This window comes from Arachis stenosperma, chromosome 8, assembly GCF_014773155.1.
Source record: "Arachis stenosperma cultivar V10309 chromosome 8, arast.V10309.gnm1.PFL2, whole genome shotgun sequence".
Taxonomy (NCBI): Eukaryota; Viridiplantae; Streptophyta; class Magnoliopsida; order Fabales; family Fabaceae; genus Arachis; species Arachis stenosperma.
The window spans coordinates 34,490,210-34,514,219 of record NC_080384.1 but is presented as its reverse complement, the minus strand read 5'-3'; the positions used below and the strand labels follow the sequence as shown (position 1 = coordinate 34,514,219).

At 37.4% G+C, this 24,010-nt stretch overlaps 1 protein-coding gene across 1 annotated transcript; it reads right to left on the bottom strand.

Annotated features, from left to right (window-relative positions):
• Positions 1–18,829: 18,829 nt before the first annotated feature.
• Positions 18,830–24,010, bottom strand: LOC130943893 (uncharacterized). Its single transcript, XM_057871980.1, has 7 exons — positions 23,769–24,010; positions 22,562–22,841; positions 21,586–21,916; positions 20,388–20,472; positions 19,958–20,044; positions 19,620–19,865; positions 18,830–19,473 (listed from the first exon to the last, which is right to left on the bottom strand). Exons 2-7 carry the CDS (start codon positions 22,735–22,737, stop codon positions 19,394–19,396), a joined length of 1,005 nt encoding a protein of 334 aa, XP_057727963.1. The 5' UTR covers positions 22,738–22,841; positions 23,769–24,010; the 3' UTR covers positions 18,830–19,393.

Below are 24,010 nucleotides of genomic sequence, written 5' to 3'. Positions count from 1 at the left end.
GCCGACCTGACGACTCACCAACACGGGGTTATCGGGCTAGGCGATCACTTCATCAAACCAGACGGAGTCATATCCCTACCAATCTCGGTGGGGCAAATCCAAGGCCGAAGATCGGCGATGGCCGAGTTCGTAATCCTCCGAGATTCCACAGCTTACAACATCATCTTGGGAAGAAAAACAATCAACGATTTTGAAGCCATAATCAACACCAAGCTGCTAGTCATGAAGTTCGTTACCGATGACGGATCCATAGGCACCATAAGTGGAGACCTCGAGACGGCGATCGCTTGTGACAACGCCAGCCTTTCCCTTCGAAAGAAGTCCAAGGAAGCATCCGGCGTGTTCCTAGCCGACCTTGATGCCAGAGTGGACGACAAGCCGAGGCCAGAACCAGAAGGGGACCTGGAGAAGTTTAGAATCGGTGACGAAGAGGAAAAGTTCACATTCGTTAACAAGAACCTCCCACATGAGCTGAAGGAACCTTTGATTGAAATGATAAGGGCCAACAGGGATTTATTCGCCTGGACACCAGCCGACATGCCGGGCATAGATCCAAAAATCATCTCACATCATCTAGCCGTCAAGGCGGAAGCACGCCCAGTGGCTCAACGGAGGAGAAAGATGTCGGCGGAAAGAGCGGAGGAGGTAGCCAAGCAAACGGCCAGCCTCCTAGAAGCAGGCTTCATACGGGAAGTGGACTACTCGACATGGCTCTCGAATGTGGTATTGGTGAGAAAACACAACGGCAAGTGGAGAATGTGCGTGGACTACTCTGACCTTAACAAAGCATGCCCCAAAGATTGCTTCCCCCTCCCCAACATAGATGCACTCGTCGACGCCGCGGCGGGATACAGGTATCTAAGTTTCATGGACGCCTACTCCGGTTACAATCAGATACCGATGCACCGTCCCGACGAAGACAAGACGGCGTTCATAACGCCGGGAGGAATTTTTTGCTATAAGGTAATGCCATTCGGCTTGAAAAATGCGGGGGCAACATATCAAAGGCTGATGAACAGGATATTCCACGACCTCATAGGGAAAACAGTTGAAGTTTACGTGGACGACATCCTGGCAAAAACAATACGACCTGACGACCTCTTGAACGACCTGGCAAGTGTATTTGCGTCCCTCCGTCAACACGGTATGAGGCTGAACCCCCTCAAGTGCGCCTTTGCCATGGAAGCCGGCAAGTTCCTGGGATTTATGATAACTCAGAGAGGGGTAGAAGCTAACCCGGAGAAATGCCAGGCAATACTCCAGATGAAGAGCCCGGGTTGCATCAAGGACGTCCAGAGGTTGGCAGGACGGTTGACCTCACTATCCCGATTTCTCGGAGCTTCGGCGACAAAGGCTCTACCATTATTTAACCTCATGAAGAAAGGGATGGCGTTTGAGTGGACACCCGCATGTGAAGAAGCCTTTCAACACTTCAAGGAAATCCTGGCGGCACCTCCCGTTCTCGGGAAGCCAGAGGACGGGGAACCACTGTACCTATACCTCGCTATAACAAGCGAAGCCCTGGCCGCAGTTCTGGTACGGGAGGACGGGAAAGCTCAACAGCCAGTCTATTTCATAAGCAGGGCCCTGCAAGGGGCAGAATTAAGATATAGCAAGTTGGAAAAGCTAGCCTTAGCACTCCTAACTTCCTCGAGAAGGTTAAAACAGTACTTCCAAAGTCACCAAGTTGTCGTCAGAACGGACCAAGGGATCCGGCAAGTTCTCCAAAAACCCGATCTGGCGGGAAGAATGATGACTTGGTCCATCGAACTCTCCCAATATGACATACGGTACGAGCCCCGGCAAGCCATCAAGGCGCAGGCCATGGCGGATTTTTTGGTTGAAGTAACGGGAGACCCAAGCGAGGACGTGGGTACACGGTGGAAGCTCCATGTGGACGGAGCCTCCAACCAGACCTTTGGAGGTGCCGGGATCATCCTGGAAAGCCCGATTGGGGTTGTGTACGAACAGTCGGTCAGATTCGAGTTTCCCATCTCAAACAACCAGGCAGAATATGAAGCCCTTATAGGAGGCTTAACCCTAGCGGCGGAAGTCGGCGCGAGAAGACTGGAAATATGCAGTGACTCCCAAGTCGTCACTTCCCAAGTAAACGGTAGCTACCAAGCCAAAGACCCCTTGCTTCAGAAGTACCTGGAAAAGGTTAAAAGCTTGAGCCAAAAGTTCGAAGAGGTCACGGTCCACCACGTACCTAGAGAAAGGAACACACGGGCAGACCTCCTGTCAAAGTTAGCTAGCACAAAGCCAGGAGAAGGGAACCGGTCTCTCATCCAAGGCATGACGAGAGAACCAGCAATCACACTGCACGTGACGAGCCTAGGTTCTTCATGGCTAGACCCCATCACCGACTTCCTAGAACACGGCAAACTCCCCAGTGATGAAAAGGACGCGGCAAAGTTGAGAAGGGAAGCGGCCAAATATGCCGTCATCCAAGGACAGTTGTTCAGGAAAGGGCTCAACCAACCCCTACTGAAGTGCCTTCACCCCGATCAGACGGACTACGTCCTAAGGGAAGTCCATGAGGGCTGCTGTGGGCACCACATCGGAGGCAAGGCCCTAGCGAGGAAACTAATCCGAGCCGGATACTATTGGCCGTCGATGATGGCAGACTCCAAAGAGTTCGTCAAAAAATGCGTAAAGTGCCAACAGAACGCCAACTTTGCCAGGGCGCCGGCCTCCGAGTTAAGCTTGCTGACGACTTCTCGACCGTTCTCTCAGTGGGGAGTCGACCTCTTAGGGCCTTTCCCAGTCGGCCCGGGGCAAGTCAAATACCTCATTGTCGTAATTGACTACTACACCAAATGGATAGAAGCCGAACCGCTAGCCAGCATATCCTCATCCAATTGCAGGAAGTTCATGTGGAGGCAGGTGGTAACGCGATTCGGGATACCGGAAGTCGTCATCTCCGACAACGGCACGCAATTTACTGATAAGAAGTTCATGGAGTTCCTCAACGGCCTGGGCATAAAGCAAAGGTTCTCTTCGGTAGAGCACCCTCAGACGAACGGACAAGTGGAGTCCGCCAACAAGGTTATCCTTTCAGGGCTAAAAAAGAGGTTGGACAACAAAAAGGGCGCTTGGGCCGACGAGCTAGCATCGATCCTCTGGTCTTACCGAACAACCGAGCAATCCTCCACCAAGGAAACTCCTTTCCGACTAACGTACGGGGTGGATGCAGTAATACCCGTAGAGATCGGTGAACCGAGTCCGCGATTGCTTTTGAAAGGAGTAGAGGAAACCGTAGAAAAGGACCTGATAGATGAAGCCCGGGAAATGACCCATTTGACAGAAACGGCGCTAAAACAAAGAATGGCTCTGCGCTACAACACCAAAGTGCTCAAGAGGGAATTCGAACCAAACGACCTCGTCCTAAGGCAGAATGATATCGGCCTGCCGACCCCCGGAGAGGGCAAGCTAGCGGCAAACTGGGAAGGCCCCTACAGAGTCAAAAAGGTGATGGGAAAAGGAGCCTTTAAGTTAGAAAAGCTTGATGGCAAGGAGGTCCCGAGGACATGGAACGCGGACAACCTTAGAAGATTCTACTCCTAGAGGACGGAACGACATGCCGGCTAATCTAGCTAAGTAGTTAATTTGTCATTTGAACTTTATAGTAACTTTCAAGTCCTTTATGCGGTTACCGAATAAGATATACTTGTGCAAATTTCCTCTCCTATTTTGTCATTCAATTTTTCAGATAAACCACCACGTCCAACTACGACGCGCGTCCCCGGGACTGATCACCCCGGGAACCCGTCAACCACAATCGTAACGACTACGCGAAAGGCCATGGGCCATTGATATAAGTAACGACAGTAAACCAAAAACGGTTAATAGAAACGGAAACACAACCAAACGAATAAGGAGAAGTTTATCACGACAACTTGGGCAAACGATTAAAACGGTCATTGATCACAAGCCAAAATAAAACGGCTAACACCAAATTGTTCACAAGCCAAAAACGGCTAAAACTAAAATAGTTTACAAGTCAAAACAAAGCGGCTAGACAAAAACTGTAAACAGAAGATTCATTTCTTGGGGGCGTCGACGACTTTGCCATCCTGAATGACTTTAAGAACACCAATCGCCGACGTATCAAACTCGGGAGCAATGACTTTGACCTGGGCCTTAAGAGCCTCTTCGGTCGCCAAGATCGCACCCTTGCCCTGTTTGACGACGTCCTTATACTTCGCCTTCCATGTTGACAGTTCGGCCTCCACGGCCTGCTTCTCTTTCTCAACTTCGGCCACACGCTTCTGCGCCGCGCCGACCTGACTTTCCAAAGTCATTTCACGCTCGACCAAACGTTCCACCGACGCGGCTGATTCTTTCTGTTTATTCTCAGCAGTAGTGGCCTTCTGCTTGGCGGCAGTAGCCTTCTGCTCGGCAGCAGTAGCCTTCTGCTCGGCAGCAGTAGCCTTTTTCTCGGCGGCATCGAGTTTCTCGTTTGACTGGGTCAACTGCTCCCGGAGAGTTTCAACTTCACTCTTTAACTCATTATTAGCCTTCCCACTAGCCTCCAACCTCCTGCGGAGGGACTCCATCCCGGACAGCTCAAACTCGGCCTTCCGGGCTATCACGGCACCCCGCAGAAGGGTTCGGTACATCCACCTCGCTTGCCCGGCAAGGGAAGACTCGTGGAAGTACTCCTCAGTACCAGGGATCAGTTGGGTATCGATGAAGTTCCCTGCATCAAAATTCCTCTCCATGACGGTGAGGACCCCCTCGGGACTGGAGGACGCCTTCTTTTTCCTTTTAGGGTTAGGAACCACCTCCACGCCATCGTCGACTTCAGGGGCAGACGTCGAACCTCCTTGGCCTATTACTTCGCGAAGGGGAGAGGCATGAACCGTTTTCTCGCCCTCGGCCTGGGCAGCTTGGGCCGAGGTCCCGGTTCCGTCAACTGCGGCCTCCTGTCCTGAAGTAGTTTTGTCCTCCGGAGGAATCGCAGACGTTTCAGCAGCAGATTTGTCATTATCCCCTTCGTCATCGCTGCCGCAGAGGAAAGTTTGAAACAAGTCGGGAAGGCCCGTCACCGACGCAGACATCTCCACTACAGGAAAGCAAAGGAGATCGGTTAGTCGCCACAAAATATCAAGCAAAAGCAAAAAGGTAAAGAGCAAAGCACAAGTTCTCACAAATATAATTACGACCGGACTCCCGGTCACCGATAAGGAGGTGGGGATTCACTTGATTCTTCCCAAAAACTGCCATCAACACCTCGGCGATCTGCTTGTCCACCGCCGACATGCCGTTATAAGTTACCTTAATAAATGTATTAGACCCTGCCCCGAAACTCCAATAGGTCGGGATGAGCCGTACTCCCTCCGGCGACAACCAGAAGGGATGACGACCTTTGACAGGGCGGACCTTGAAGTATTTGTCCTTGAACCCATGATAAGAATCTTCAAAAAGACCAAAAATCCTCCGACCCTGGGCAGACCGGAAGGACATGAACCCCTTTTTGTGCTTCCCCTCCTTCGAAGGGTTCGTAAGGGTGAAAAAGAAGAGAAAAACATCTACAGACACCGGCAGTTCGAGGTATTCACAAACCATCTCGAAACAGCGGATCGAGGCCCAACTGTTCGGATGCAACTGCGACGGCGAAACAGAAATTCGACCTAAAAGCGCCATTTGAAAAGCTGAGAACGGGATACGAACTCCGACTTGGGTGAACATGGCCTTGTAGAACCAAATCCAGTCGGCGACTTGGCGAGGTTGGAAGTTGATTTCGTACAGGCGCTCGTGAGGGGCCGGGACGAAGACGTCATAATTGGCTTCCTCGTCAGTTCCCCCACACAGGTACTCGGCTTGTCGAAACTCGGTGAGCTCCTCCTCGCCCATTTGGTTGGGCGAATCCTTCACGTCTGAAACGACCCAGGCATAAGGATCATACGCCGCAGGGTTGACGGAAGCCCGGGAGACCGTGCGAGCCATACCTACACGGGGGGATCATCCAGTTAGTCTAAGAGATCGGTAGATCGGTTGCTCAGTTCAAGCACACCACTACTCCCCAACTAAGGACAAAACACTAGAGGTGGACAGGGAAAAGCCTACCCTGGAATGGCTCCCCCCTAACACGCATAACCGCCATTGAAAGGCCACACAACAGCAAAAAACAAACAACAGACATTCAAAATAACGCATAAAAGAGAGGGTGATTCGAAAGTTACCTGAATTAGTGGAAGAACGACGGAGCAGCGTTAAGGAAAGGCACGAAGGGAGAGGCGCACAAACAGCACAGCAGAGAAATGATGAGATTTGGGAGCAAGAAGATGGCAGAAAAGGGAAGATACAAAAGAAAGAGAGGAGTGTTTAAACTGACCCATTTAAAAACTACCCCAGGAAGCGCGAAACGACTGGGGGCAGAACGGTCTTTTCAGCCAGGGTTTTACGTCCCATTATGAGCAGTTAATACTCGGCACGAGGAACGATGCGACAAAACGGTTGCTGGCGCAACCAAAGGGCACGCGCGTAAAAGGCGTGTCCTTGTCACGAACGACCGACCAGACGACCCCAAGTGAGAGACGAGACAACACGCCATTGATAGCTCCCACGGCTACCATTGGCGCGTGGGGGCACTGTTACGGCCCGGCCCGAAGACCCGACGGGTCAACCCTGGCCCGAGCTCCACCCGACCTGTCTCTTCGCCCTTCAAACGACCCGGACACGTGTCTTGTACGACCCGCACGCGGCTGCAGGACATTGTCCTTGGGAATATGGGCCTGTCCTCACGAGGGGCCCACTACTGACATGTATATAAGGGGAAGACTGGCTCTTCCCCCGGGGTACGTCACTTTTCCACACCACCTTTCCCGCCTGCACATTTTCTGACTTAGGCGTCGGAGTATCTTTGCAGGTGGCACCCCCCTCGTCCGTTCATCAGTACAAGTTGCTCGCCAGCTCGGCAAACCCGCAATCAGCGCGACCAGGGTTGAGGCACCCTCACCTATCCACCCACACATCCGATCTGTCCGGAATCTGAACAACCGAACAAATACTAATAATAATAGAGAAAGTTTAAGGACTAATATTTTTGTTAAAATTTGACTAATATTTAACCATTAAAAAAAATAATTAATCCTACATCATTAAATGTCATTTCACACCATTAAAAATATTAATGATGGTTAATTAGTACTTAAATATCATAAATTTTATAAAAATATTTAATAACAAAAAAAATCAGTCAAAAACAGTCATAATTTATCTTATTTAATATTTAATTATTACTATAATTAATAAATACTAAATAAGATAAATTCTGACTATTTTTTTTGTCTCTTTATTATTACCCATTATTGACCCTAACACTCCTCATAGTAATAAACTATTACATGCTGTTTAAGCAAAATAAAAAAATAAAAACAAAATCCAGGTGTACTTGACGATGATTCATAGATGGATTGGGGAGGGCTTATCCAAAATAATGTCAAATGGGAGGGATACTTTTTAATCACTTTTGATTTGGAATTAGAAAAGTGTGGGACCGGCTCAACTAGTTTTGGTTGTTATACGCATATTCCATATCAATATGCTACTAGCTGTGCTTCTCCAATATATTTATATATATGGCGAAAGTGCCCCTCAATAATTTTATTCCTCCTGTTGCTGAGATAACCTTATTAACATTTAAAAGGGTGGCACTAGTTTCGGCATCTCAGCCCCATGGTTTGCAAATTCCTGGTTTTGTGTTTTTTTTTTTTTTAAACGGATCATTATGTCATTATTTTATTTTTTTTAGGTAGTTGAAGGATTCGGAAAAGTTAATATATCCCGAGTTTGAAACTGCTAGTTTAATTAAGTTATCCAATCTATTAATGAATTGAGAAGACCAAGTCATCTGTTAAATATATTATTACTTTCTTTTTACCATTATATTCACAAGAATTTGTATCATCAAAGGCTTTAACTTGATTTTTGTGATGGGATGATTAGTCGAATATATTAAAAAAACAAGACCATAGAGTTAGAGAGAATGCCATCAATTGAAGAAATAAAAGAGGCAGATTGTAAGTTGTTTAAGATATCAGGTAATAACGGATACAATATAAATTCATTAAAATAATAGAGAAAAATTTATTCGAAATTTATTGCAGTAGTGATGGATTTTTTTTGGACAGTAAAACTATTTTAATGTTACATAAGTGACTTTGGCTTTGAAATTTATTAAGTTTAAAAAGATCAAAGACGGTCATCGGATCAGTATGGTTGGATGTGTGTATAATGTAATATCCAAATTTTTAACATTTTATGATCGTATTGAAAATTTGAATGCTTCTCACTTTTACATCTCTTAATTTTATATTATGTTTATTTAATATTGAACCTTTGTGAAAGATAGAGTCAAGTGGAGATTTATAGATATTGTCCTTCAGAATATATGATTTTGGTCACAGATGGAGAGGATGAGTTAAGAAATGTGTTTGCACGGCGTCTATGTCGATTCTGATATATAGTTCGTCATCTAAATCCTATAAGATGGAATGAGGATTAAGGCAAGATAATCCTCTTTTTTCATTTTTCTTTATTCTGGTTGTTGATGTGCTCTATAAAATGGTAGTTGAGACAATAAGGAATAGAAGAATTTTTACATTGTTGGTTGAAAAAGACAATATTAAATTGTTTCAGTTACAGTTTACAAATAATACCATTTTTTATGTCCGAAGGATGATGAATTTTTACATTGTTGGTTGAAAAAGACAATATTAAATTGTTTCACTTATAGTTTACAAATAATACCATTTTTTCTGTCTGAAGGATGATGAGAAAACTATCAAAAACTATAAGAGACTCTTGCGATATTTTGAGGTGATTTTGAACTGAATACTAATTTTGATAAATATAATTTGATTCCAGTTAATTGGGAGCTGGAGTGGACGCGGAGGATGTGTAGTTTGTTGGGGTGTATAAATTTTTTTTTTAGTTAAATATCTTAAAATTTCATTGAGAACGAATTCGAGGCTTATCAAGACATGGAAGTCGATAATAGAAAAAGTGAAAGAGAAGCTCAACTTATGAAAAGCGAAAACACTCAATAAAGCTGGTAAGTTTATCCTTATTAAATCTCTGCTTAATATATAGTTTGTTAGTATATACTATCTTAACTTGTACAAAATGTCAAAAGTAGTGACGGAGAGGTTAATTTCATTGCAAAGGAGATTCATGTGGAGTAATGAGGATGACAAGTATGGGATCCCCTTAGTAAAGTAAAAAATAGTGCAAACTCTAAAAAGGTTAAGAGGGTTGGGAATGGAAAATGCAGTATTTTAGAATACTTCCTTCTTATTCAAGTGGTGATGGTAGTTCTCAAAGGAAGATTGTCCATTATAGAAGAAAATTGTGTGTTTTTACAATAATTTAAATATTAATATGCTGCTTTTTTATTAGTTTATATCTACAAGAGAGGGTTCATAGAAGGATATATGTCACTTATAGATAAAGGAACAGGCAGTGAAAGATAAGATGATCTGATGACTGTCTTTGAAGGTAAGAAATGACAGAAGTATCTAATTATGGAAAGACAATTGGTTACCAGGTGGTGTATTGAAATACACTTTTTTAAGACTTTTCTCGGTCTCAAAACAAAATTATCTGTTATAGGAGATTGTGAATTTTGGGATGAGTTAGAGTGGATATGAAATTTCCAATGGAGGAGAGAACTATTCCAATTGAAGTTGAAACTAGTTAACTAATTTCATGAGATTCTACAATCAGTTAAATTAACAATTGATGTGGAGTAATGAGGATGACAAGTATGGGATCCCCTTAGTAAAGTAAAAAATAGTGCAAACTCCAAAAAGGTTAAGAGGGTTGGGAATGGAAAATGCAGTATTTTAGAATACTTCCTTCTTATTCAAGTGGTGATGGTAGTTCTCAAAGAAAGATTGTCCATTATAGAAGAAAATTGTGTGTTTTTACAATAATTTAAATATTAATATGCTGCTTTTTTATTAGTTTATATCTACAAGAGAGGGTTCATAGAAGGATATATGTCACTTACAGATAAAGGAACAGGCAGTGAAAGATAAGATGATCTGATGACTGTCTTTGAAGGTAAGAAATGACAGAAGTATCTAATTATGGAAAGACAATTGGTTACCAGGTGGTGTATTGAAATACACTTTTTTAAGACTTTTCTCGGTCTCAAAACAAAATTATCTGTTATAGGAGATTGTGAATTTTGGGATGAGTTAGAGTGGATATGAAATTTCCAATGGAGGAGAGAACTATTCCAATAGAAGTTGAAACTAGTTAACTAATTTCATGAGATTCTACAATCAGTTAAATTAACAATTGAGAGAGAGGATCGACTTATATGAAAATTTAATAAATCAGGTGATTATTCTACTAACTCCTTTTGTGCATGTTTTACAGACAAAAACACTCCTCAAGGATATTACAAGCTATAGCTTTACTATTTCTATTTGAAGGGATCTAGTACAACCACGAATTGAGTTATTCATTTAGTTTGTATTAGTAAGTAGAGTTAATACTAAGAAGAGATTATGTAGGTTAGACGTTATTGATTAGAATGATAATATACATATTATGTAAAAAGAATGTTGAGAATGTTTACCACTTGTTTGTTGGTTGCTTTGTGAGTTTATTTGACAGGTGTGGTGTGTGTGGTTGTTTACCTATGTTAGATTATGGGTTATCCAAGGATAATTAAGTAATATTTTGAGAGTTGACAAGAATATCTCTAAAAACAGAAGAACGTTAAAAGTGGTTATTAATTGAATTTTTTTATCATCTAAAATACATGAATAGAAAAAAATAATAAGATATTCAAGTTCAGGAATAAAAAAACAGGAATAACAAATATTATTGATAAGTCGTTTATGAATTACAAAAAGTAGACGTATCGATCCCAATGATTATTAATAACAATGTCAGACATGAGTAGATGACTATGGATTGATTGAATTTTTTATTCTTAGATGTTTAGCACTTTAATTTATACTTTATATTTTGTACTTTTGTTATTTCATCTTGTTATACGTTGAGTTCTTTAATTTATTTAAAAACTAAATAAATAAACGAATAAGTTGATATTATTCGGTTATTCTAGGTTGATTATATTAAATATATTATTACTAAAAGCAATATATACATTTTAGATGTTATTATATATACACATAATAATTAACTAGTAAAATTATAATAATTATAGTAGTGTAATGTAACTATCGCTTTGTTTTATAGACGTGTATCTATTTCAAAAGAATTTAAATGCAGTACGTAAGATTGAGTGTGACAGAAACATATTCTTATGCTGTAATTTGTATCTGATAAATAAAGAGACTTGTGCTATTATTTGGCACTAATAATTAACTAAATTAGTAGAAGAGATAATGATATCTTGTTAACTTTATCGCGAGTATTATAATTAAGGACGAGCTAATAATAATTCGAGTTTTGTTACATAGACAATAATTTTTATAAATAATATGAACAATAAATTTTAAAATTGACCCAATAAAATAAAAAATATGCCATTTTAAATTATCTCTTAAATCTTAATATTAGAATAATTATCTGCACATCTAATAAATTGAACATTTAATCATTATTAACTGTATATGAATAAAACGAATAAAAAAAAATAACTATTCAATTAAAAATAATAAATATAATCATTTATATACCTATTAAATTAAACATTCAATATATCTATTATTCACGTTATTATTTAGTATTTTCATTGTTTAACTAGACTTTTTCTAATAATTCCCTCGTATTGTAGTTGGAGCTTTTCTTTTCATGTTAGTGTCATAGCAATTGGCAAGTGCTCCATATAAGCTAATCTCTCTTATACTTGATGTGAAAACAACATTATTGTTGGTTTAATTAACGTTGTTAACAACATTATTATTGTTGATTTAATTAACGTGGTTATCGTTATTATTATTATTTTTCGGTAATATTAAAAAAAATTAAAAAATTTTGACTGTTTTTAACTCATTTATTTTAGTTAATAATTATTATTGAATTTAAAAAAAAATTCCCACGTCAAAGAGAAACCACGATGGAGAGATCAATACATAATACAACTGTGACATATCTTTAGTTTCTTTTAAATAATAACAATCTTGAATTTTAAAATTTTTTATCATAAAAATTTTAATATTATATCGTCAAATTATTTATTTTAAAAATTTAAATTATTAAAATCAGATATATAAATAATTATATATAATCTAAAAAAATTGATAGTTTAACATATATATATATGGACATAAAGTACTGAAATTTCTAAAAATAAATACTACAATTTTAATAAGATTTCTTTTCAAAAGTATCATCATTTAACTTTTTAAATTTTAAATCTATTTCTTAATGTCTATATTTATCTTAATCTAAATATAATACTAAAAAATAATTTAATTTTATATATTTTACGTTAAATACAATATATAAATAGAGAAAGTCTAGGAGACCAACACTTTTATTAAAATCTAGCCAGCACTTATGTAGCAAAAGAAAAGTGAATAATTTTACATTATTAGATGAAATCTCACACCATTAAAAACATCAATAATAACTACTTGATAGCTACAAATTACAAAATTTACTAATCCTCTAACACTCCTCAAAATATTTAATTTAATCTTTGTCTTCTAATTTTCATCACTCAGTTTAAGTCACCTCTCCAAACACAACCTTAAAACTACAAGGTTGTTATTCTCAAATGAAATGTGTTCTAAAAAGTAAAAAACAAAGCCCTAGACCCTTGAGCCTTCTCAAGGGACATGCATCCAATTTGTTATTCAAAAAGGTTCAGAAGAAATATAAATTTCACACACATAGGATGTGATTTGTTGTGATTAAAACTATAGGATGATATGCGGCATGGATCTCCAACATATACATCCAAGAGTTATATGTCATCTGAATATATTGATTTCATATATATATATATATAAACAGTTGTTCTTTCTCTATATTATATTATGGTTTACCTCCATTTAAAATGCTTTAGTTTGCACCATTCTTTTTAGAGAAATATTAGATATATCATCCATCTTTTCTTGTACACATTTCGATTCACCTTTGGTATTAAAAATAAGGGATAAGAAACAATAAAAGATAAGTCTATCTAGGACAGCGGATGGTAAATATATGGAAATTAACTCGTGTAATAATATAAGAGATAAATGAGTAAAATGAATTTTGAAAACGAAGAAATATTTTTCTATTACAATAATAACGATAACATACAATAAACAATAGATGAATAATACGTACAATATTATAATAAAAAATACATATAATATGAATGAAATAAAGGGAATTGATTTGTCCACTTCAAAAAAGTGCACTCAAGTAGTAATTATTAATTGGCCCTTTTTGTTTACTCAGAATGAAAGGGATAAGTTAATCAATGAGGATGATCGTGCAACTAGCTTCCTGTTATATATTCCTTTTTGATTATTTATAACGTGTCTAGGTTAAAATAATAAAAAGAAATCACCACGTTATACTCCGAGGAGCTGGAAGTCAATAAATCCCAAAAAGGCTTATGTCAGGTGAAAACCTCTTAGAGTTAAGAGATAAGATCAAAATTATTTTATTCTACAAGTAATTAAGGATTAAATTAAAGAACTATTGTGAAGAAAAGTTAATAATAATATAATGTAGATCCAAGTATAAACCTTATATAGAGTATGATAGAAAAAGTGAAGCATATAATTCCAGTACAAGTTTCCTGTAAAGAAGACAAACATAAGTTGATGGGGCCCACCAACTTATTAAATGTTGACATGTTACAGTTAAAAAGTGTTTATGAATTAGATTTGATCCGTATATTCGTGGTATTTATTCAAATTCGATACGAAAATTATAGATATAGATCCGATTCGTAAAATTGTTAGGTCGAATTGGATCGGATTCGTACACCAATTAAATCGGATTGCAAATTTTATGTAGATATTCGTATATCTCTATATCCGCAAAAATAAATAAATAAATATTTTTTTATAATTTATTTTAACTAATAATTATCATATATATATTGTATTATTTTATTTTTATTATTTAAGAAAAAAATATATTTAATATTATTTTAAAAATAAACCTATTTAAAAGAATAGAAAAAAGATATTATTAATATTTTTTAATAAAAATAAATTTTTAAAAATATTTTTATATTTTATGAATATATTCAATATCCAATCTGATCCGACCACAAATGTGTGGATTGGATCGAATGAGATCCAAGTTTAAAAATAACAAATATTAGATCTAATATTTTAGTGCAGATCAAATTAAAATTTTAGTCATATCCATAATTTAAACTTCTCAATTGTAAACTCCAAATACATCAAAGCTTCTGTCAAAAGAAAAAGAAAATACGAATCAAAGCTTTATATTAGAAGCTAAGAATAGGAATGCAGCATATATATCAATTAAAATCATACGAAGTACTTTAGCGTGGAAAAATTTACATTCTAATTCATAGCTATTTATTTATTTATGGGTAAAGTATTTCTTTAAAAAAAAACTATCAAAAATTTTTTAAATATCTTTAAGTTTTATTTTATTTTAATTTTGTCCTAAAAATTTTTTATTTATATCAAATATATTCCTAATAACTAAATTTTTAAAGAAGTTAGAACTGATCCAACAATAATAATGTATGATAAATGTTTGATTTGCTTTGTTAAAGACTGTTCTTATAAAATTATTCCTGAATTGGTCATAATTTTTTTGAAATACTAATCGTTAAAGGTAAAGATGCAAATCAAAAACTTCTAAAACAAAATTGAAATAAAATAAAATTTAAAAGTATATATAAAATTTTTAATAAACTTTAAAAACAAAAAATATACTTTATTTTTTATTTATTTATTTTTACAACAGACCATCTATTGTCGAATATAGAAATTAGTTTCTTATTAGCATATAAATACATCAATGATAAAAGAAATAGTCGAAAAAATAATAAATTATTTTGATCTTTTAGCATTACTCAATTAGGTTAATTGAGAATCAATTGTTGTCTCCATCTCTATTATTCAAGAAGTGTACTGTATTCAAAAGATGATGGAAACAATAATAAGATAATTGACAACTATTTTTTAACACTTTTGATAATGCGATATGATGTTACTCAACCAACATGATTCATCTTAACAAGAGTAATAAGGTTTTTTTTTTTTTTCTTCTCTTTTCAAAAGTATGAATTCCATTCTGCTATCTAAAGTCTAAAGAATAAAAACAGAAACTTTAAACTTATACCCCTAAGCGCGGTAAAAACATCTATCTAAATTCTGCAAATTATTCTACAGAATGGACAATAATAATCATATAATTACAAAGTTAGTAACTTCAATCTATTCTAATCTAATGGTCCATTAAGAGCATTTTATACCAATAATAATACAACAACAATAAAGTCTTGTCCCACTAAGTGGGGTCGGCTACATGAATTAAAGGACGCCATTATGCTCTGTCATGTATCATGTTTACAGAGAGACCGTTTACATGTAGATCTCGTTTGACCACCTCATGGATGGTCTTTTTAGTTCTTCCTCTGCCTTTCGCCCTTTGTCCATCTTCCATCTCATCCACCCTCCTGACTAAATGTTCTATCGGTCTTCTTCTCACATGTCCAAACCACCTGAGACGCGATTTAACCATCTTTTCCACAATGGGTGCTACTCCAACTCTCTCCCTTATATCTTCATTCCTTATTTTATCCAATCGCGTATGACCACTCATCCATCTCAACATCTTCATCTCTGCCACACTCAGCTTATGTTCGTGCTCCCTTTTAGCTGCCCAACACTCCGTACCATACAGCATAGCCGATCTTATAGTGGTGCAATAGAATTTACCTTTAAGTTTTAGAGGCACTTTTTTGTAGCATATAAAACCAGATGCACTCCGCCATTTTGACCAACTTGTTTGGATCCTATGATTTACATCCTGTTCAATCTCTCCATTATCCTGTATGATGCACCCAATATACTTAAAACTTTTAACTTTTCGTAGGATGTTTTCTCCAATCTTCACCTATATATTGGGGTTTTCCCTTCTCAAACTGAACTTACATTCCATATATTCCGTCTTGCTACGGCTTATGCGCAGACCATACACTTCTAAAGCTTCTCTCCATAACTCCAACTTCTTATTTAAGTCTTCCATTGACTCTCCCATAAGGACGATATCATCGGCAAAAAGCATGCACCATGGCACAGGCTCTTGGATGTGCTCTGAGTACTTCCAAGACTAATGTGAAAAGGTATGGACTTAAGGATGATCCCTGGTGCAATCCTATACCAATAGGAAATTCCTCTGTCACACCACCTTGAGTCTTCACACTAGTTGTGGCCCCATCATACATGTCTTTAATTGCCCAAATATATGCGATCCTTACTCTCCTTTTTTCTAAAACCTTCCATAAGACCTCCCTTGGTACCCTATCATATGCTTTTTCCAAATCAATAAACACCATATGTAGATCTCTTTTATTACTACGATACCTCTCCATCATCCTTCTAAATAGGTATATTGCTTCAGTGGTAGATCTGTCTGGCATAAATCCAAATTGGTTCTCTGTTACTTGTGTCTCTTTTCTCAACCTCCGTTCTATCACCCTTTCCCATAACTTCATAGTATGACTCATAAGCTTAATCCCTCTATAATTTTCGCAACTTTGTATATCCCCCTTATTCTTGTAGATAGGTACCAAGGTGCTCTTTCTCCACTCATCAAACATCTTTTTTGACCTTAAAATCTCATTAAAAAACTTGGTTAACCAGTTGATGCCTTTTTCTCCAAGATCCTTCCAAACCTCAATCGGGATATTATCAGGTCCTACTGCCCTACCATTTTTCATCTGCTTTAGAACCTCTTTTACCTCGAAGTCTCGAATCATTCAATAGTAATCAAAGTTTTGATCTTCTTCCCTTGTGCATAATCGACCAAGGCTCGGAAGAGTCTTCTGTTCCTCATTAAATAACTCGTAGAAGTAGTTCTTCCACCTTTCATTAATCTTCTCCTTTTGAGCCAACACCTCTCCATCCTTATCTTTTATGCACTTAACCTGATCCAAATCTTTCGTTCTTCTTTCCCGACTCTTTGCAATTCTATATATACCTTTTTCTCCTTCTTTCGTGCCCAAAGACTGGTAGAGACCCTCATATGCTCTTGTTCTTGCTTCACTTACAGCCACTTTTGTCTCTTTCTTAGCCGCCTTATATTTTTCCCAGTTATATGCATTGCGGCATAAAGACCACTCTTTAAAGCATTCCCTTTTTATCTTTATATTTTCTTGTATACTCGCATTCCACCACCAGGACTCCTTGTCTCTTGGTCCTATTCCTTTAGATTCACCAAACTTTCTTTTTCTGTTCTTCTAATAACTTCTGCCATCTCCCTCCACATCTCTTCCGCGCTTCCATTCCCATCCCACTTTGCCTCTTCTCCTACCCGTCTTAGGAAGCTTCTTTGTTCCTCACCTTTCATCCGCCACCACCTCGTTCTTGGGTTCTTCGTATGATGTCTTTTCCTCAACTTTTGCTCAACGCGAAAATCCATGACGAGCACCCTATGTTGTATTGTCAAGCTCTCTCCCGGGATAATTTTACAGTTAATGCAAAATTTTCGGTCGACTCTCCTCAACAAGAAGAAGTCGATTTGAGAGCTTGTCATGCCACTCTTATAGGTTATAAGATGTTCGTCTTTCTTTTTAAAACATGTATTTGCGATGAGAAGATCAAAGGTTGAGAAAAAATCCAAAATAGTTTTACCCTCGGCATTGATCACCCCGAAACCATGGCCTCCGTGAATACTCCCATATCCAGTCACTTCTCTCCCAACATGGCCATTTAAATCTCCTCCTAAGAAAATCTTATCTCCCAAAAGTATGCCTTGAACCAAACTCTCTAGATCCTCCCAAAACCTTATCTTGTGTTGTTCGTCCGAACCCACTTGCGGTGCATAGGCGCTAATCACATGGAAAGCACCTCCCTCCACCACAAGTTTGATAGAGATGATCCAATCTCCCACCCTCTTGACATCCACTACGTCTTTCTTCCACTGTTTATCCACAATTATTCCAACCCCATTCCTATTCTTCACCTTTCCTGTATACCAAAGTTTAAAACCAGAAGTATCCAACTCCCCAGCCTTTGCACCAACTCATTTCGTTTCTTGTAGGCACATAATGTTAATCTTCCTCATTGTCATGGTGTCCACCACCTCCATGGACTTTCCTGTTAGAATGCCTATGTTCCATGTCCCAAATCTCAACCTTTTGTCGCTTCGACCTTTACCTTTTATTTTGTGGACTAGCTTATTTACCTTCGTCCGTTCACGAAAACGCGAGAACCCTTGCTCAATTAACACTACATCCGGACACCGATGCAGCGGCTCTTGCTTTGACACCGTACTCGAGCCATACGGCGCGTTACTTCCGGACAACGACCTAGTTTTAGCGCAATAATGTCTTTGATTCATGTCATGGGGTTCGACTATATTTTTATGTTGGTTGCCAAATACCTAACACAACCCTCCCCTTTTATCCGGGTTTGGGACCGACTATATACCGCAAGTGTAACATAGGCGGAATTATTTTATACCAATAATAATGATTCAGTAAAAATTAACTCTAAATATATACTTAGCTTTCGCAGTTTAATACATAACTTGTTACTTGAAAGAATCTAAATCCCATAAAAGGATCGGATTTGCTAACACATCATGATAGAGTAGCTACAAAGTTAATTAGATAATAATGTGCATTAAGTAGGTGGATCACTAAGCAAATTGAACTATAATATTGATTAATGAATGGTGAAGAATGAATTACAAGTGGGATGATGTCAAGATCTGAAACCAGGGATCATCAACTAAACATATACGACAAGGCCATGAGCATATTAAAAACATAATTAAACTAGCTTACGTGCGTTCAATCCATAATATTGCAAAATTATATAATAATATGGTTGTGGTATGATTAATATGATCATCAAATTAATCCAAATTAAAGGTTTCCAAATGTCATATTTTTCAGAATTAAAGTGAAATAGAATGTTTAAAAATATGCGGTGAGCATTGATCAAACACACGACCTTCAGATCTTCAGTCTAACGCTCTCCCAACTGTTATCCCTGCATGAGATTGAAGAGTACTATTCTACTACTAAACCACTGGTGCTGGTGTAGTGGTGTATATAAGAAGGATTGATATATTAATATATTATAATTATATCTTGTTAACAACAACTCCTTTGAAGGTTGAGCCTAGCTTTATTTCTTTTTATCGGCCAACTTTTAGTGACTCAATTAGACAAGGCATATAGAAGAGGAAATTCTATGAAATGCCAGTCTTCGGAAGCTGGTAAAGAATCTTTTAGAAAATATAATTAGCAAAATCTCACTTGAAATAGTTGGTCGGCACAATATGCTACAATAATGGGACCAGCCAAATCACCAGCAGCACACCCTGGAGAGAAAAAAACATGAAAACTTAGAAAGAAGAATATAAGATATAATCAAACCTTAGGTAAGAAAAAAAAAAGTATACTAAGCATTGGAAAGAAAATCATTAGCAAACAATCGAGTTGGTTTTTGCATGTGTGCAACACTTACCAATCCACTGGCCAAGCGATGGACGAATAAGGGTAGCACCAATGCCAGCTCCTATGGAAGCAAAGATTAGAGACGACGAACACCTAACTGTAGCAATGAAAATTTTCTGCCCAAGAATTGCAACTTGTTCGGATTTGTCAACAATGTCACCCACATCATCTGTGGACTTGAGAATCGATTTAAAAAACCGGTACACATCAATGCCTACTTGGACAATCCATGATGCTGCAACGCCAAGCATGTGTCCTGTAAACGACGAACAGTCAGCACAAGATAAATGTAAGTAAAAAGTTGGGCAATCTCAAGACTAGCAGATGATTCAGTAAGGGTGTTTTGACCTCTAAAAGTTGTTCTGCTCACACAAAAGAAGTAAACATGATAAGCCATATTCCTCGCAGCCTTGCGAGTAGCTGATTTAGGGACATCTGTTCAAGAAATCAACACAAACTGCTGTAAGATCTCTTGGAGATAACACAATGAATTTCATTATGATGAGAAGGAAAGAATAAAAGAAAATATTTTTTCATGGAAAATAGTAATTACTTAAGAGTATGTATGTGCAAGAGTATATACTGATTCGAGGGAGTGAGTAATAATTGAATGGTTGTTCAATAATTTAAGGTAGGGTTAGAAAATACATGTCATGTTGCAAGGAAGGTGTCCCTCCCTCTGTCATTCCACAGCTTCCCTTCAAATTATTCGCACACTATTTGGCCATTCCATAACCAATAATATGGCAAAACTTGAAACTAGTTCCAGAGAACATACCTTTAAGAATTTTCCATGCCATTCTTTGTGAAACATAATGAAAAGCAATTCTTTCTAAAATCCTTCTAGTCGTCACAACGGTTGTCTGTAAAGGCAAGACGCAATGACCAACTAAGTTTACACGTTATGATAACTGAGAAAGCTAAGGGAACCAAACCTATTTACTTGGTAATTTACTCACTACAAAAGAAAACCAAAAGAAACCATCGGTAGAAATACATAGTATCATCAACAGCAAAAGATTAATTTGGAGGAGGATTTGCATGAAGATTGTGAATGATTTAATTTTAATGTTATAAATAACAAATTAACAATAACAACAAACACAACAAACTAGCATTAAATAAGTATGTATTTATTTTTCAACATTAGATGTCTAAGGAGGCTAACTAGATTGGGGGGAAAGACTCGAATAAACTAATATGAGCAAATTTGTGCAATCTTACAAATATAATTGTAAATACTTTCATAGGAGATGAAGTTTGCATAACATTTGATAGGATGGGAACACCTATAATAAATAGATGTAGATTAAACTTGGAATAGATATATGCTATATGATAGAGATCGAATATATATCATAGGACATCGTATAGCTGTCTACTCCATTTAACTGACCACATATTGACAAAAACATTCTGATGTTATTGTGTTGTTGAAACAATTTTAAACCAAGAGCTACGACCCTCTTTTAGGTGTGAACTTAAAATATCCAGTGTTTGTTATTATTGAATCTAGAGAAGTTCGAAAACTCGCTAGAGTAAACCACCAACCACCATCGTGGCTCCCCAAGCTAATAATATATCTAATACATTTTGTAAGGCAGAACTAATCTTTGGGGGGCCAAGATATCATTTTTCTTTTAGGGGGGCATTTTGTCAGAAACAGAACTTAACAGAAACAGAATTTGAAGAGCCACAATGGTGTTTTCCTCCTTTTCTAAATTCCACATGTCAAATCAAAAGCCTGGTTTAGTAATCAAGCACATGCTGTCCACATTGATTAACATGATCATCTACCCATGTCTGTGATGGCAAGGAGGCTTTTAAAAATCAGAGATAGGATTTCTAACAGCGAAACATTATATTCTCGCTAATAATAAATGACAAACACTCTCATCAATTTCATAATTATGAATAACTGAAGTAAATAACTTGCTGAAAAAAAGAATAGAAAACCAGGTAAAATAAAATTACACCTCTCGGATGATTTGCTTCACTGATTTCTTGAAGGGGACAACCAGATCAGTTGGTTGTTCTTCCCTCTCCTCAAGGAAATCATCATCTTCCATTTCAGCACGAGGCTCCAAAAGAGGCAAATAGAACATTAAGAATGACCTTAGCGATGTCATCATGAATGGCCTAAATTCAAAAGCAGAGAATAGAGGCTTAAGCTCCACATTGTAATGTTTGGTAGTACTATATCTTAGAGCACCATCATTATTATAAATCCCTTTAGAAGTACTTTGCAGACCAGAAATATAATCTTCAGATACTGCTGAACCAGCATCGCAATAAGCAACTGGAGACCTGAAATTCAATTGGAAAAGATTGTTTGAAAACTTGAAATACAAATTTATGCTAGTTGCTCAAGGTTAACCACAGTAGAATAGACAACAACATTTTTTATTTTTTATTTTTTAAAAAGAAAAATTTATTGTAAAGAAGATTAGACAAGACCATAGAAGGTCGAGGAAATTCATTTTACCCTGTCTAGGTTTGTCTGCAATTCCATCCAAACAACTTTAAAAGCCTACAGTTTAAATCCCACATGTCTAAATATATTTTCATTAATAAATCAGATTAAAGAGTCAAAACATGGAAACAGTTTTAAGTTTTAGTTAAAACTATACAACAATGCCTCTCATTTAAGACATTACTATGACATTCTTTATATCTAAGAATTTTCTACTACCTCAAATAAAAATTAAGTCTTGAAATGTTAGCAACTTATCCAAATTTTTAAAACATAAATAAATAAATAATCCACAACTTAAAATCAGCTTCCCATTATGAAAAACAGATCAATTTTCCAACATCCAAATACCAAATCAAATAAACAAAGCAATCATGTATTTTCTCATGTTTTATAGCCTTATCCACAACAAAGCAAATCCATCATCCATCCATATAACAAGAATGAATGCATAGACAAATGGAGTCAAAAGTGCATACCCAAACAAAGCCCTTGAGGCAAAGCCAGTGGTACCAACAGTAAAAGAAGCTGCAGCACCAACAGCAGCAGAAGCAGAGAAAAAAGCAGAAGACTGAAAGGCTTGTGGAGAGTGCAACCCAGAGCCAAAGTTTTGGTTTTTCCTCCACAAATCTAGAAGTATAGCTATTCCAGCCATTATTGGAGCTTCTGACGTAAATCGGCAAGTTGCAAATAAACTACCTTATAATCTCATACACAGAACGTGATGCCAAATATTCCTCAATTGTGGCCTCCAAAAACCTGATCCATAGACAAAATGTGAATAAGAGGGAAATGGTGATGCAATTAGCTATAGGAAAAATGGCACTGTTTTGAGCTTCACTTTGGATAGACCATTTTATAATTCCTTTTATGTTGTTTTGGTTGAGTCCCCAAGTTCTAGTAATTTTAATGCCTTACATTAACCATGCGGAAAAATGCCATAGCCACAGGTAACTACAATGTAATTGTAAGTGTTCCTATCAGATATAAGGCAAAGCATTGTAGTACAATCCAATCCAAGATTACTTATCACTACTCGAAATCTATATTCTACATGATGATCAAAGTTATTAAGACAAGACAACGGTTCGGTGATGCAGATTATTAGTTGTTAGTTATGCGCTGTAGTCTTAAAATAAAGAGTATGTACCCGAATAGGTCCCTGAAAAATTTCGCATAGAATATTTTTGTCCCCAAAAAAGATTTATTGAGGTAGTGAACTTTACAAAAACAAGACATATAGATCATTGGTCACCCTTTTGAGTACTTGTTTATCCAACTAAAAACAACATATTTAACTAAGGTAGAAACTTATATATCTTACTTTTATAAAGTTCAATGTAATAAAAAAATTTTTGGAACGAAAATGTTCCATGCAAAATTTTTTCGGGACTTATTTGGGTATATACTCTAAAATAAATAAATAAATACACTTTATAAGTGGACGATGTTCACAAGCTAATCGCACACAGTATTTTCACTCATAAAAGAGGCAAAACCAGAATTACTCTAATAAAATAGAAATTTTAAAATTGAACTAATCCAAATTCTTAACAGATCAAGTCATCAATATTCAATAATCAATTAATCAGAGATCAAGATTTTGAAAGAGGCACACAAAACTAGAATAGAGAGAGAGAGAGAGAGAGAGAGAGAGAGAGAGAGAGAGAGAACAAAGGAAGCGACCGAGACGGGGTAAGCGGCGGAAAGATGAGAGCAGATCGGCGACGAAGTGACAGGTTGCATCGTCGCTGGAGAGACATTACATAGCCACAGCAACGGTGGAGAGAGAAGACATAGCAGCAGCCGCAGTGAAGAGATGAGAGTGATGCTGGACAAAGAAGCCAGCTGCCGTTCTGGTGGGAGAAGAAGGGGCCGCCGTTCGGGAGATTTTCGGGGTTTTCTTAAGAATTTACTAATTAAGATGT

What these genes read in the sequence shown, in the direction of transcription:
- LOC130943893 (XM_057871980.1), bottom strand. Translation starts at nt 22,737, where the DNA reads ATGGCTGGAATAGCTATACTTCTAGATTTGTGGAGGAAAAACCAAAAC. An exon ending in TGAAGCAAATCATCCGAGAG is followed by an intron (nt 20,473 to 21,585) that starts GTGTAATTTTAT and finishes TTGCCTTTACAG; the next exon opens with ACAACCGTTGTGACGACTAG. An exon ending in GAGCAGAACAACTTTTAGAG is followed by an intron (nt 19,866 to 19,957) that starts GTCAAAACACCC and finishes CGTCGTTTACAG; the next exon opens with GACACATGCTTGGCGTTGCA.